The 16,726-nt window shown below is 41.5% G+C and overlaps 1 protein-coding gene across 2 annotated transcripts; it reads right to left on the bottom strand.

Moving 5' to 3' along the window:
• Positions 1–2,318: 2,318 nt before the first annotated feature.
• On the bottom strand, positions 2,319–14,919 carry LOC145448625 (uncharacterized). 2 transcript variants are annotated; one of them, XM_080327067.1, is made up of 7 exons: positions 14,327–14,603; positions 13,776–13,999; positions 13,568–13,707; positions 13,429–13,485; positions 11,023–11,182; positions 5,549–5,898; positions 2,319–2,965 (listed from the first exon to the last, which is right to left on the bottom strand). In XM_080327067.1, the coding sequence occupies exons 1-7, from the start codon at positions 14,583–14,585 to the stop codon at positions 2,719–2,721; spliced, it is 1,437 nt and encodes a 478-aa protein (XP_080183193.1). In that variant the 5' UTR covers positions 14,586–14,603; the 3' UTR covers positions 2,319–2,718. The 2 variants fall into 2 exon arrangements, with proteins under 2 accessions (XP_080183193.1, XP_080183194.1); XM_080327068.1 differs by lacking the exon at positions 13,429–13,485 and having other exon boundaries at positions 14,327–14,919.
• Positions 14,920–16,726: the final 1,807 nt, after the last annotated feature.

Below are 16,726 nucleotides of genomic sequence, written 5' to 3'. Positions count from 1 at the left end.
TTTGAATCTAAGCAAACCGATATCTGGTGTGGTGACCTTTTTTAGTCGGCATAAGTATAGTGGTAGTGGTTCTCAAACTGGGGGGCGCGAAGTCGCCTTGGAAAAATAAAGTTTCTTGAACTCGAATGAGTTCAATTTTTGCAGAAACTTCAAAGTTTTAACAACGGCAATAATGCTAAATTGTATTACGATTTCAAACGTCATAGTTGCGTCGTACCATCCATACAGCGATGCTATTGTGACTGATGAGGAACATGGTCCCGATCAGAAGATATGTTTCTGAAATAGGAGCAACTCTGGTGGATGCATGACTGTAGGCAAGAACTCTCGTTTACTACCCAAGGGGGACCCAAGACTATAGGGTCACCATATTTTGGAATCGGGAAAGGAAGACACTTTTTCAAACTTAGAATACCGGAGAAAAATCATGAAAAAATGGTAAATTCTTCCTACTTTGCGGTCGGTTGAATAAAAAAAGGTCAACTCTCTCGCTCAGCTCCCAAAATACAGTATTTTCTTTCTCATTATCGGTTGGTTGACTAAAAAAAGGTCAACCTTCCGGCTCAGATCCCGAAATACCCGCCGGAGCGTCACTTCGGTGCTGATTTTCGGTGTCTCAGTTGAATTTGGCCGTAAGTGTGACCGAAATTCTCAAAAAAGAGGCCAAAATGTCAAAAAGGGGGACATATTCAAAAACACTCGAAAGGAGGACGCATGGTAACCCTACCCAAGACTAACGTTTTTTTTTTTTTGAGGGGCGGCTGACGAAGTGCTGTTTCGGTCCTGACTGTAGGTGTAGCCTACTGTTAAGTGATGCAGGAAGACACAAAGTGATGATGGATAAATAAGATATTTCCTTACATATAGGGGAGATGTGGTACCGATGGATCAAAAATTGGAAACTGATCGCTGGCCCCGAAATGTTCTGCCGAAAACAGCAGATCTTTTGCTGGCTCAGCACTTTGATACAAGCTCTACCTATCGCGCACATATACATGAATATCCGTCTTTTCAAAAAATATTTATGGACGTTCAAAATATGTTGCTCGAACGTGTCATCGGTCCCCACCCGGTGGGTCCAATGGCACACGACCCGGGGACCTATGACCCATATACCCTAAAAAACTCAGATGTGACTACTTTTCTTGCTCAGTATTTTAATCTAAGCTACAGCAAGCCAAAGGAGAATGTTTGGTCGGAACGGTCAAAAAATAGAATAAATATTAACTCAAATGTTGTCATAAAATCACGTTTCGATTTAGGCTCGGACTTATGAATTTGAGAGTACATACATATTGCCCAAAAATCGACAGTGTGACTTCCAAATACCTCGGTATAGCGATGAAACATCATATGCAATTATTACATAAAGATTTTCTGTACGTAGGCCTAGGCAAGTTTCATTTGTTTCGTGATTAGTATGCTTGATTATTTTGCTTCATTTGGCTATTGTATCATCGGTCCCACCCTACGAATTTTATACATGAATCGAAAGAAAGTCCACTCAAGGAAAGTACTGAAAAAAATTATAGGTGCCATTATACAGCCTGATACAAGCCCTACACTTCACAATAAAAATGATTGCTGGTTTGTTCGTGTTGAAGGTTACAAAGAAAAATGTATATGTCGATCTAAATTTAGTTTACACCCCCCAAAACAAAAATCATCTGTGAGAGACCCCATAGCTCGCGCACGTCGAATTTTTTGTATGTGAGGAAAGCTTTAGCCAGCATGCAATTGTAGACAAGTTCACGGAGTGTAATCATGGAATTATCATATAGAATTTTCAAAGTATTTTCGGTCCCAGTGATCCATCGGTACCACATCTCCCCTATATAAGGCCATGTAGTGAACATCCAGCTCAGAATTATTGCTCTATGTATAGTCCTACTTTCATTTTCCAGAAGTCTCTCAACCGTCCTTCCATGCCATTAAACTATGCGTTGTGACTGCAAACATTCTGGTACCTCTTCTTAATTTTTATTGTTGATATGACGATAAGGGAGGCGCCAACTTTCATTGCCATCAAAGGGGCGTGTCTAAAAAAAGTTTGAGAACCACTGATGTAGGCTAGTCAGATGGTAGTAGTGACTATTTATTTAGTTGTCACATCTGCTGACTTCGATGGTGAGGTGCGCGAGTCGGTGATACAAGTGTTGAGGGTGCACCAGTCCAAATAAGGTGTTGAAGAGCGAGCACTGATCCAGCCTATCACGCACACGACCGTGATTCTTAACACTGACTTGGCGAATCCTTATGATAATGTCCTAGCCTTCGGCGAACTCAGAATTTTCGCTGGGCCACAAAAAGCAAATCTGCCACATACAGATCTCATACATTACTATATCATACTGGTGTACAAAACGAACTGTGCATCAACAGTGTCAAAAGACAAAAACCATGAAAACACGATTTTGAAACAAAACAAGATAGGATTATACTGAATATTTGCAGCTAATCAGTGTGAGTCCGGTGGGTCCGTCGTGACCTTAGCTGAACTCATGAGACTGGATCAGCGCACCACTGTACTATGCGAACATTAAAACCTGGCTCAATGTTATATGATATAGCATATGAAATCTTGTCATTCATCTTTGGTATTGAACACCTTCAAAATCAACACCTAGGCCAATACTGGCTTTTGCGTAAAATCCCTGATGCAGATGGACCGAAGAAAACAAATATAATAAATCCATTCATGCCCGAGGGATTACACCTTCATTTTTTCTTCAAGTTCTGTTCAGCGGTCGCGGCCGACTGCAGTGCTACGCTGGAGGAGTCTACGACGTCTTCGAAAAAGTAGCACATTCCGCGATTTGAGCCATAGCGGACGAAGTGCGCCTGGTAGACGGAGAGGAGCAGGTGCGTCGTCAGTAGGATAGCGTTGATTAGGTACAGGACTGTGATGTCCCAGTGCTTGTTCAGCACGCACACGACGGTCGCTCCACTCGTCGGCAAGAGACATCTGGAAGTTCGGGAATATGAATCCGTGAATTCTCAGCTCGGTCAACGAATACTATTATGATGATTACTGCAAATCATTATGAAAAGCCCAACCCAGAAGCATGTTCTAGGCCTACTGAGTACTCCGTTGTTGGCAGAGGTGATCGTTGTTAGTAACGAACTGCTGCTTTCGGAGAAGGCTACTCCGTAGGTTTGTCTACTTGTACGGCTTACTAAACTGGTTAAGCTTTCAGACTACCGCTTTACAGTTTTAAGACGAAACTAGGCCTAGAATAGTTCTTTTTCACTTGAAAATCTCTACGTTTTCACGAGTAGAACTTTGCGACTTTATACTTCTAATCGAATACCAGTGATGACTATACTTTCACCACATTTTGTTATTGGCTATTATTGTGACATCAACTGTGGGTGCGGGGCGGTGGTTCTCGACCTCGACGCCGGTTAGACTGCTCAGGAGTGCCTCTGGGAAATCCGACAAGGAGGATTGCCGCCGACATATAGGCTAACAAGACTGAAGGACATCCAAACTATGAGCATCATTCGACTAAAATGGTAATCACCGGCAATGAGGCAGTGGTATTGACGTCTGGCCGAAAGTGATGGCCTTTTTTTCTAGTCGCCGCCATCAAAATTTGGGGCTGCACGCGGATATGAAAGTTTTAGTTCAAATATATCTCGATTATCGTGCAAACGTCATCTGATTTGTGCAAATATTTACTGTAGCGAAATCCAAGCTGCATTTCCTTGACATAGCCCACAGGGCCGTGTCCTGAAAATCCAACCCGTTGATTTAATATGAACGGGTGCCGAAATCCATTCCAACAGAACATATATATATCGTCCACCCTAGTCGTTTCTATGTAGCAGCTCATCTTCGGAATAGGCTAGCGGTTATTCATATCACAGAAGAAAATGGATTTTTTGCTACCAATTTTTTCGGAAACCCCGAGAAAACGTCTCTAAACAACAGTGTTTGTATCAGTAGCCTATTATCAATTAAGATGAGTTTATGTGAGTCCTGAAGTTTGAGCAGTTATGAAACGAAACTGCCTCGTGATTTTCTAATTAAAAGGATACAAATTAAGTTGTCAACCATTTTGCAAATTTGGAGGTTTCGCGGACCCCCTGAAAATGCTTCGCGCACCCCCGGTTGAGAACCACTGCGCTAGAAAATGTGCCGGCGTGGACGCCCCCAAAAGTAAATTTTTTGATGGTTGTACAAACATTCTCAAGGGCGTACAAAATTGCTTTCAGAACTACATTCATTGCAGTAGACATTTTGTGTGCTTGAATCTCTTTTTATATGCTTGCTATTGTGCCGTTAACTCTTAATAAGGGGCGCACGAATTGTCTTCGAGTTAATTAATTTTACTGCAATGAATGTAGTTCTGAAAGCAATACTCAAGTTCAGGACCGTCGGCCTTATATTTAAAACTTCTAATGCGAGAAGTCACTTAAGCGCTATGAGCGATATGATAAAATCAGTCAGTCAGATCGGGAATTGCATCTATTGCTATCAATTTCTTGTCCTCTCTGCTCACGTAATAAAATTTACCGGTAGAGCTGAGTGAGGTGTCTTTGAAACTGTAGAGCCAGTAAATAATAATTGAACATCTTCGGGCGGGCGGACCTGTCGGTATGACTTCGTTACATGATGTTATTTCGTGATCTCCTGTCTGCTATATCAAAAAAATATAGAATCGCCCAAACGTACAAACTAAAAGATCACACGATTTCAGATTGGTATTTCTTCACCGGCATATAATTTTTCCCTGCGGGATGGGATTTGTCTTGTGAGGTTCAGATTGCCAAGACAGCAACATTAGGCGTCAGTCATTTAGGCGCCTATGGACAATTAAACCTGTATGTATTTTGTATATATAACGAAGTTTTCGGCCAGCATAAGGGCATTCCTTTCCGGCCAAGGTTTTCTCGCTACCGATAGTTTTGGCACACTTCTTGGAGTCGCATGTTACATGGCCTAAAACTTTATACGTCTTAGTGCGTCGTGGAGCGGTAATGGCCAACGGCGATATGCCCGTTTCTTCAAATCTTGCTTTTTTTTCTTGGGGGAAGAGTACCGAATAATAAAGATATTTGGCAATTTGAAATCGCGCCCGGCGCGAAAATTTTTTAAAAAATTGCATAAATTTTCAAAAATACTCTATAATTTATGCTAATTCACGAAATAATTTTGGCCTCCATCGAGCTCAGCCTCCCCCCATTGGGGGGTTTCGGGTGCGGCAGTTACGGCCCTGCTTACAATAACACAACCGCACTTACACTTGGAATCGATTTGGTTGTCCTTGGAAATAGCTACTTCTTCTTTAGTAGTCCTACTGACGGGTGAGAAGTGACTGTACTGGTTATAGTGTACCAAAAAGCTACACTAGCTGAAATCAGTGTCGTGAAGTCGATATTCACTGCATTATGGTGATGTGTTTATAATACCTTCTTCTCGGACAATTTGGAGCAGTCGAGCTCAATTCAAAGCTTTAAACATAGGACTATCGCTCTAAAAAATAGGACAAAATCTCAAAAAAGAGGACAACTATGGCAACTGTCAACATAGTAAGGTACTTACGAAAATGCTTTGGTGCGAAGCGCCGGCAAGAACATTCCCAGGAATATAATCCAGCTCGACACAGTTAATATTGATCCTAATGTAATGTTGAGTGTATATCGAATCATATAGCATTTTGTCAAATATGTTCCAGAAAAGTTCTCCTTATGGCACAGCTGAGCAAGTATCCCTTTCTTAAGAGGCACAATCCCACGCCTGTGACCTTCTGCCGATTTGGTCGAGGTTAAAGCTTCCACTGACATTATGTAAGGTTGGTAGCTTAACGAGGCAAAATTTTCGTAACAAAGCATCGAAAATATTTGTCGATCAGTGACTCCGTATAGATTTTTCGAGGTGTCTTCTGCAGTGGCCTAAAATACATAACAGGAATGCTCACACATATCAGCATGCTGAGTACCAAGCGGCATTTATTTGTTTTTGGGGTATTCATGGTGTTTGTCGACTACTATGGTCATTTACACCAGGCCCAGATTCTTCTTATTTTCCGTAACTGCCGACTTATAGCACGGTCCACCTCTAGGCTTTTTGTAAGACACCGCTGACGCGGATGAGGCGAGGAGGAGCCTAGGTAAACCTCCAACACGTAGGTATCGGAATTCGGAAGTCGACCTCGGTCGGACTCGAACCCGCACCCATTGGTGTTGCTGCCGCGGATTATACCACTGCGCTATCTCGCCATTCGGCCAAACGGCATTGAAGCATGATCTGACGAGTGATCAAACTGACCATACCCTATGGCAAGGGTGGGCAATTATTTTTCTACGCGGACTAAATGAGAAGCAGAACATATGTTAGCGGGCCGAGTCAAAAATTCTAACTATATTCTGCGGCGTATTAATTTTATTTCTAAATTGGAAGAAATGAGTTACATTGTTAATAAATGCTGCTCAGTGGTTATTTTGATATTAGGAACTGAGAAAGCGAACGTTAATTATCAAGAGCTTCTTAGAGGTACAGAACTTCAATATACAATTGAATAGTATATTCATATTGAAATGAGCCCGAATATTTTCGGCTGACACTCGTCAGGGGTAATCGTCAGCAACTAGTGGAGAATTGGAAAATAACATTATTCTTATCGCAAAATATGACGTTACCAGCATGAATTATTTATCATATAAAGTATTTATTTGCCGTCATAATTCGAAACAATGTTACTCATGATACATTTGAAACTATTCTTAAACCCCTATCCACATTTTTCTATTAAAGACATTGAAATGTATTTGGGATACAGTACTACAAAGTCTTGGTCGCTGCCTTCCGAGCAGTGTGCAACTTGGTGACATAGCAGTTCGTCTGAAATTCGTCCACACTTTCCATTTGACCAAAGACAATTTGACGGTAATTTTTGACCGGCTTGCCGAGCATTAAATTTGATAAAACGGATATCAATCGAAATCCACCGCGGTACTGACTGATTCCCAACCTGGACAACAAAAGTTGGAACCATGCACCACATTCTCAAATCTTCTGAAATTTGGTACATGCTTAGATGAGTTAATTTCGAAGACAATAAAGTTTATTTGAGGAAAATTGATCCCCGTGGTCAAAATTACGTCATTTTGAAAAATTGACGATTTTCTGCTCATTCCAGCTCTGCATCAATCAGGTTTATCAATGTCAAATTCGAAATGGTGTAAAGAGATGTTTGATTACAGTTGAGATTTGGAACTGGGTTTTCTGAGTAGCTAGTCTATTGGTCTATATTCCCATGCGGTATTAAATACCATGCGGTGCAATGTTCCCTCTAATTTTTCACGAGTCTGCGCAAACACGTCAACTCACTGCGCAGGCCCTTGGACGAAAGTGCGGAACCAGCCCCCCATACGGTGATAAAACGAACTTCTGGGGGGCTTCGCCCCCCAGATCCCCCCGCGTGCTATGCGCTTTTTTCAGGTACCTATCATCTACCTCAGGTACCCGCTGAGTGATTGTGAAGCCTATACGCGCGAAGCGCGAAAAATTATATAATTCAAGATTAAATCAGTCAATATGATCGGGAATCGCATATATATTGCTATCAATTTTTATCCTCTCTCTGCTCGCATAATCAGATTTACCGGTACAGCTGATAGAGCGAGGTGTGTCGGAATAGATAGGCCCTCTAAATAATAATAAAACATCTTCGGGCGTACCCGTTGGTATAATGACTTCGTTACATGATGCTATTTCGTGACCTCTTATCTGCTATGTCAAACGATATTGAAATCGCCCCAAACTAATCGTACAAAACTAAAAGACGTAGACGATTTCAAATTGGTATTTCTTTACTGGAAAATAATGTTCCCTCGATATGGCATTTGTCTTGCTGTGGGACTTGGATCGCCAGGACAGGAAGATTTGGCGCCAGCCATTTAGGTGCCTATGCACAATTAAACATATATGTATATATATCGAAGTTTTCGGTCAGCACAAGGCAGTCCTTTTCGGCCAGGGTTTTCTCGCTGCTGATCGTTCTGGCGCACTTCTCGGAGTCGCATGTTACATATCCTATAACTTCATATGTCTTGGCGCGTCGTGGTGCGGTAATGGCCGACGCCCAAGTGCCTATTTCTATAAATCATGCGTATTTTTTGTTGCGAAAGGGTACCCAATAACCAAGATATCTGACAATATTAAATCGCGCATAGCGCTAAAAAAATTCTTGAAAAATTCGTGGTTCACCGGACAACATAGTGCGCAACGACTTTAAAAAACGTCACTTCGTATTTTTGTGCGCAGCTTAGATTTTCTGTGCGCAGAGACCGTTTGAGCACTGCGCATTTGCGCACGTGCGCAGCTTAGAGGGAACATTGATGCGGTGTAGTGTTAAAGGTTAAATTAAGGCGAAACTTGGTCGATTGTCTGAAATCGGTCAAGCGTTCCACAATTTACAATGCGACTTGAGCAAGACCTTTTAAAAATATTCAGGCTAGTAGTGTATCATATGAAAGCTGGTTACAAAGACAATTTTACATAGCATTTTCATTTTGGTTTTTTGACTGTAAGGTGGTGAAATTGCAGTCTCAAGAGTACACTGCATTTGTACATGGATATGCTTAAGTTTGGAACATGGTAGACCGATGGTTCCCATACTTTTTTGACTCAACACACCTTGTTAAGCTCAACTTATAAATCATCATTACCCCTGAAGACTATATGTCAATTCCCACAACCTATTTGAAACCAAGAGCGGTTCCTTGGGTATATGTTAATGAGAATAGTTAGTTAGCTACCCATTGCTCCGGCCGGTTACCCGTCCGTTGCTAAATTTCTCAACTTCGACATTCAGAGTTATATAGACCCCCCAAATCAGCCTCAAATGTTGAATTGTAACGGAGTTTGATATTGTGACGCAACCTCGGAGGTCTGGGAGCAGGTGAGCGGAAGCGCCAAACGCGAGCGCATTGGTCATTGTGTCGGAACCGATAGAGCAGTTGTTCTCAACCTTTTTTAGACACGCCCCCCTTGTTGATAGTTAAAAATTTCGCCCCCCCCCCTTATTGTCATATCATAAAATCCGACTGGGGTGCTAGCAACCCCAACAGATTGTTTGGTGGTATGGACGGTTATGAATGTTGATGAGAGAATAAAAATATATGAAATTGGGTCTAGAAAGAAACACCCGTGCACTGTAGGTAAATCGTAGGTAAAATTTTTTTCAGGTGACCGCTTCTTCGCGCCCCCTTCAGATGTTTCACGGCCCCCCAAGGGGGGCGCCCCCCCCAGGTTGAGAACCCCTGCTATAGAGCATTCACTCTCCCACTCTCGTGCGCGCATGCTCCCGAGATGCGCAGACCTCATGGTCGCGTCACAATACCAAACTCCTTTACAATGAAACATTCGAGGCTGATTTTGGGGGGTTCCAGGACCACAAGGTTAATAAAATTTATATTTTCGCAATCAGTACCGCGGTAGCTTACGATTGATATCCGTTTTATCAAATTAAATGCTCGGCAAGCCTGTCAAAAATTACCGTCAACTTGCCTTTGACCAAATGGAAAGTTTGACGAAGAACGATTTCACTGAGCCGTGAAATTTGCTTGTGTCCACACCATATAGGACAATATGTAAGAACTATATGGAAAGAGTGACTTGGTGTAGGGTTACCATATTTTGGGAATCTGAAAAGAGGACACTTTTTCAAAATTTTCAGACTTACAATATCAGAGTAAAATCCGGAAAGTTGTTAAATTTATTCCGAGTTTGTAGCTGGTTGACTAAAAAAAGGTCGTCGTTCTGGCTCGTCTTTCGAATGCCGACGGAGAGTTACTTGAGTGCTGATTTGATATATCTCTGTCCAATTTTCACATACAATTAACCAAAATTCTTAAAAAAGAAGACCAATTCTCAAAAAAGAGGAAATTTGGGCGTCCTCCGAGGACACATTCAAAAAAGAGGACGTATGGTAACCCTACTTCGTATGACTTACGGCATGCTTTGTTGCATTAACTTTATTTTTAATCTGAATTGCGTATGCGAAGAACGTAGGGTGCGTAATGGTGGTATGTTAATGAACAGACTTCAAAGTAAACAAATTTCCGATTCAGCTGGCTATGGTTATGGTCCACGCAGCAACATTCGAAAGTATAGGTTTTATGTAGGGCTGGGCACAATGATTCGAGTACTCGAATATGAATCGAATACTAATTTTAATGATTCGAGTCGAGTAGTAGAAGATGATTTTTTCGAGTATTGAAATTATACGCTCCTAGCAAATGAAAGTTAATTTAGTAACGAGAATTATAGTTTCGATACTATTTTCCACTGAGTAAGCGTTGAAACCTTGATTGGCCGTGTCGCAGCATACGAGACATAGTACCAAGCTACGAACGTTACTGGAAATAACGCTTTTCCGAAGGCATGTTCATCCCACAACATTTTCAAGAAGTGGACAATAATAATCGGTATGGTCGAAAAAATACCGCAGTATCTTTAATGTGATGGATAACAGGCATTATGTCCTTTGTGGTGGCATAAAAGGTACATATTTGAACTTTGACATAGTACATTCTGCTCTTACGTCATAATGAGTGATACTAGACACGAAGCATATTACGTGATTCAAAATCGAATATCTCAGTTACTCGATTTGCCCATCCCTAGTTTTATGTTTTGAATTCGAAGCAACTTTTTGCGAACCACTCAGAATCGCTCCGCGGGCCGCAGTTTGCTCAGGTCTGCCCTATGGTATCGACACTGGACAGGACATGCTCTTGAGCGTGGCGACACTTTGTCAAGTGACTCTAAGGGAGGAATCACCAACGATGAAGGTGGCTGCAAAGATAAAGCAATGATATATAAGCCCACTAGTAATATAATTTCTTGTCGATTATAATAATTATGTGTCATGCTCAAAAGCTGCTGCGACGTTACGAAAACTACCCATATTTTTGCCTCGAATGGTCAATACCGATATTTCTTTCAAATTATGATATCGTCTCCGTATTATTGGCGAACCGATATTAGGCCGTGCTCTAATTCGAATTAACCTGGTCTTGTTCGTCATCGCTATCTTCGTCTTCTGAGAATTCCCCTTGCACCAAAGCCTCCACTATTTCCATCGGACTTGTGAGTTTTGACAAGACAGCTTTTTTCTTCTTCTCAGATTTCGATTTTCCTGCGGTGATACCTTGATGTTCGGCCTTGTACCTGAGTCGTGTGTAGTTATTAATATATATTGCGCAATCAAGTTTCTTGATAATTCTAGGGTCTTCTACTATCAGAGGTGGTCAGTAAATATTCTCTTCTATAGGCTACTTATCGCGAGTGTACAAGTTGGGTTTGTACACTTGCGCTATACAGACTCAACTCACCCATTTACCAACAGTATCCTACCTTATACCTGGGCGTTAGATTGATTAGCATTATAGATAGACGAATTTTGCCGGCTGCTCATAGTGTTCATTCTCATGTAAGTCACCTTTTTGCAATTTTACAAGTATACATCCACCTATAGCTACTAATATTAATTACGCCATGCAATACTCGCCAACTACCTTTTCGAACTGCATAGGATTACCATATTTTAGGATGCGAAATCCGGGACAAATTATTATACTGACTTAACTAAAGTAGATTTCTACTAAAATCGAAGTGTCGCTTTGTGAACGGTGCCAACTATAGGTCCTAATATGATGATCAAGATTATGATAGTTTAATTCTAGGCCTCTTTTAATGTTAGCATTTTCAGCTAAATCACCACACGGACTGTTTTGCAGATTTTTGGCTATGTGATTGATACCGCCGTTGCGCCAAATAATCGCAATATGAAGGAATCGGAGCAAAAAACATGTAACCCAATTGCCGGGTGAATATGATTCATTATCGAATTATTGGCTTGAAATGTGAATGTCAGACACAACGTAGGAATTGTATATATCGAGGTAAATTGGTGTGACGCAGAGAGCTCTTTCGATCTTATGCAACCGATATCGACAGTGCCCAAGCAGGTCAATAAATGTCTGGCACGTAGGTTTAGGTGTCAATTAATGCTATAATGAGTGACAAGCCGCCACTAAGTCAATTCAGCCATAAACCACTAGTGGCTAGTCCATTTCATTGCAATGACTACGATTGACATCGCCGTCTAGGGTTGCATTTAAAACGAATGGTTGTTTAAAACACTTTGTTCAAAACATGTTTTAAACAGTGTTTTTAAACAAAAGCACTTTTGTGTTTTTTAAGTTGTGAAATCATGTCATAATTGTGTAAATACTTTCCAAAAAACATGTGGTATGAGCCTACGAACCATTTTCATCCGATAAACCCGACCTATACGATATAGGATGGTTGGAACCCTCAAAATAGTCGGTTCAACAGCTATAGTCCGTAGGTATTTCGTCAAGGAGATGTATTTACAATTGTCAATGTCAATCCACTATGGCGTCACAATTGAATATTCGTGACGTCATGGCTTTATAAAAATGTGTTAAACAAGGGCCTTGTTCTAAACATGTTTGTTTTAAATGCAACCCCCACCAGTCACACGATCAGCCTAAAGATATTGTTCATCTTCGTGCATGGTGTCAGTGTAGTAGCACGTCATAGGTAATGAGTTACCGTCAAATTTTTAGAATTGTCTGAAGATGTTGGCGACCTCTCATAAGCTTGCAACTGAGTACGTTATATTTTGCTAATTCTAGACTTTTAAACCTAAATCCCGGATGTGCCGAGGGAATCCGGACGTATAGCAACCATACACTAGGAGTACCCCCGCTCGTTTTGTTTTGCGCAGTTCTTCTTGAAATGGTTTTGGGATAACTTAGAAATATCTACTTCTATATTAAGGAAATTTACGATATTACTTCTACTGGAGTAGCACCAAGGAAATGAGTACTTTATCCATCATCCTCTACAATAATCTCCACATGCATGTATATTAGTCTGTCATACACAAATTATGATTTGGCCCGCAATGTTCACTCTTGTGTGTAGAGTAGACTTATCAAAGACAACACGCACGCACTGGTGCTTGAAAAGCGACCAGAAACTGCTAAAAGGGAGGAAAATTAGTATATTATAAATGCGAACCATTCGATATAACCAAACAGAGTTTTAAAAAGTGGGTTTAACAAGGCATTAACTGGAAACGGAGCAGTCAACTCAATGACTTGGACTGGGAGTCGAGTCATAATACCAGGAGCCAGGACTTGGACTCGATCCTCTGCTCGCTGACTTGGATTCGTACTTGACTCGGTGGTGAATTGAAAATATCTCGACTCGAATCAAAACTGTAAAAGTGAGATTGACTTGTGACTTGGTTACAACCCTGGTATACCATCGCCCTCGCTATTTAATGATCTGACGGCCTATCACTACAGAATGAGCCGTCTCGGCCTTGCAATAGCCGATTCTGTAGCCATTTTATTGTATGAGCTACGTCGATTGCAATATACCTCGGTCTGAATTGACGCCATCCGTCCAGATAGTTTCCTTCTTTGTCGTAAGGTCGCCTATCAAACAATTTAGGTTGTGAAGAAGAAATGAACTATGCTAAACACGACTAAAATTGCAGGCTATAACCTATTGACGCACCTTCGATATAATCCAGCATTGATATTTTTCAATGATTTGTATACGTCTTCCAAAAAATGTAACATAAACGTTAGAAGACCAGTTAGTCTAGGTCCGACTGCTATATTCCAGTAGGCACCGGGGACTGCTAGTAGTGCCGCCTAACAACAACAAGAAATACGGTAAAATATTTTAGTGTCGCGTTATCAACATCTATATCTATGCTCACCTCTGCCATGAATATGTAAGGCAAACTTTTGAATAAGGTCTTTATCAACACTGTGTTTTCCAATAGATTCTTTCCATTTTGTATGGCTTCAGGTTCACCCGGATAGGTTCTTGTCGATTCCCAACAGAACGACTGTGCGTGTAACACGAATGAACGGCCCGGCGTGGAGTTTGTACTCGTCGGATAGCAGGCTACGTTGTCTTTCAGCAAATCGAATGTGTCACCTAGAAAATATAGTGTCGGCTGGGGATGGAATATGTCAGCATTATAGTTGCCGACACATCAGCTTAATTGTTGAGTCCGGGTTGTTGCGATATAATTGAATAAACAACGAATATTGTAGTTGTAGCAACCTGGTCTTATTCAGCCCACCAAAATGGCTGGTACGCCCATTGCTATGATCTTGGATTTGTATCACTGTGGGTGGGAATTTATATCAGTTCCTGCAATTGTTTCACATTCTTTTACCGGGCTGTCAAAAGCCCCCACATATGAGACATATATGAGGCTGCAGTTTATTGCCTGCGATGTTCAGAATGATTGAAACTTACCGACGACTTCCGAAACTTTGAACAGTCCACCCAATCCCAGCAGCACATGCACGCCGAGAAAGGTCAATATCCTATCGATGGCAAGCTCTATAACCACTTCCTTCTCGTGCTTCTGGAAGGCAACCTCAAATTTTTTCGAGACGAAGTTAAGAAACTCCATGGAGGCTTCCTCGCGCACCTGATCAACGAAGGTATGCGAATCGTTTTTCGAGAAAATATGCAGCGTCGTTGATGTTTTTGATTTGAACATAAGATACATTCGCGTCGCACCGGTGATTGTATAAATAGCATCAGTTTCTCAGACAATGCAATGTCTCTCATTAGTGAGAGTGAGAACTAACGTACCCATTCACACGTATACCGGCAATGGTATTATGCCACAGAAGGATGGATCTGGAAAGCTTCGTTCGCGTCATCAAAACTCAATGCTATTTGTCCCTTGTTTTGAATCACTTGGTAGCGCTTGACAATTGATTTGCACTGAATCACCTCGTCGGTAAGCTTCAACGAATACGCCAGAAACCTCCGAGTTTAATACGGATCATACAGATCTAATGTGACGAGCGATATGGTGCATAAATGTTGGACAATTTATTTTCAGATAAGCCAGTATCAAATGTACTATCACACGCGGATGTCAAACATACTCGCGGCCCGCGAACGGATCCGACTGGTAAAGCAGCGCTGTTCGCGTTTATTGACGTGTGTTTTGTTCACTCAATTCTTTGCCTTCGTAATCTAACAATCATTTGTATTAACTAGGGCTGGACACAATGATTCGAGTACTCGAATCTGAATTGAGTATTAATTTTAATGATTCGAGTCGAGTAGTAAAAGACGATGTCTTCGAGTACTGAAATTATGTGCTCCTCGCCAGTGAAACTTAATTTATCAACGATAATTATGGTTTCGATACTAAATTTCACTGTTGAAGCCTTGAAACCTTGATTGGCCGTATCGTAGCATACGAAACATATGGTACAAAGCTACGAACGTAGCTGGATATAGCACATTTCCGAAGTCATGATCATCCCACAACATTGTCACCAAGTGCAATGAAATCAGTATGGTCGAAAAAATACCAAAGTATCTTCAATGTGATGGACACCAGGCATTATATTCTTTGTGGTGGCATAAAAGGTATACATATTTGAACTATGACATATTACATTTCGTTATGACGTCATAATATGGAATAATCGATTACTCGTCTCGACTCGAACCATAATACGTGATTCAGAATCGAATCACTCAGGTATTAACCCGCCTTGGACAGGCTGCACCATAAAGCGTTGGCGAATCATGAGTAGGCTAGTAATTGACGACGACCACAATTATTGTTGCTCGGCAACCTTTTCAATGCAGCGTGCCAAAATGTCATAATATTACCAAGTCGCGTGCCAAACCGTAGTACCGTAGCCAATAAGTGACAGGCAAATCAATGTTGTTACGATGATATATAGCCTGATGATGGAAAATGTGCCCACCGGCCCCTGTATCATACAAGTTGGTTTGATGTCGCACTAGGGTTGGTCTGACACTAGATTTGTCTGCAAAGCTCTTTAGGCTGCTTTAAAGAGATAAAGGTCGTTGCTCAGACATATTGGAATCGCTTACACGTGTCATACGAAACTAAAAAAATATCTCCTTTCGTGAGACGATCACGATTTGAAATTCGCATTTCGACACGGCGCTCATTATTTTCCTCAGCGGGTCTCATTTGATCCGTGGGGCTCGAGCTGGGATGCATTTACTATTCGGCGCCTGGACAGTGGACATATCAATGTCGAACGTTTTGGCCAACACGCGACGGTTATTTTATTCACTGTCCCCGCCAATCATTTCGGCAGCGCACACGCATCACGGAGTCGCATGGTCGCATGTTTCTAGAAACGTTATGTCTCTCTTGGTGGTGTGTCCTTGCGTGAAAATACACAGCGCCGAAATGCCGGTTCATAATAGCCTACTGTAATTGTGCTCCCGTAGATTGCACTAAAGCAGGGGCGGGCAACTTCTCCAGTCTGCGGGCCGGATATAGGAAAATTAAGTACTTGGCGGGTCGGATTGCTGAATCGATACATTATTCGCCCATTCATCCACATATACAAGGAATAAATCGTGTGTAATGAATGTATTTTAACGGCAGCAATGTCACTTCAAATTAGGGTTACCATATTTTGGAAATCTGAAAAGAGGACTTTTTTTCAGAATTTTCAGGCTTGCAAAACCGGAGAGCAATTCTCAAAAAATGGTAAATTTTTCCCACTTTGTAGTCGGTTGACTAAAAACATGGTCATCTTTCCCGCTCAGCGTCCAAAATACCGTTTTTTCCTCAAAATATTGTCAGGTGGTTGACTAAAGAATCAACTTTCCGCCCAGCTCCCGAAATACCCGCTGATT

Source organism: Botryllus schlosseri, chromosome 10 (genome assembly GCF_051294905.1).
Source record: "Botryllus schlosseri isolate E-star chromosome 10, Bs_hap1, whole genome shotgun sequence".
Taxonomy (NCBI): domain Eukaryota; kingdom Metazoa; phylum Chordata; class Ascidiacea; order Stolidobranchia; family Styelidae; genus Botryllus; species Botryllus schlosseri.
This window is presented reverse-complemented; position numbering and strand designations above follow the sequence as displayed.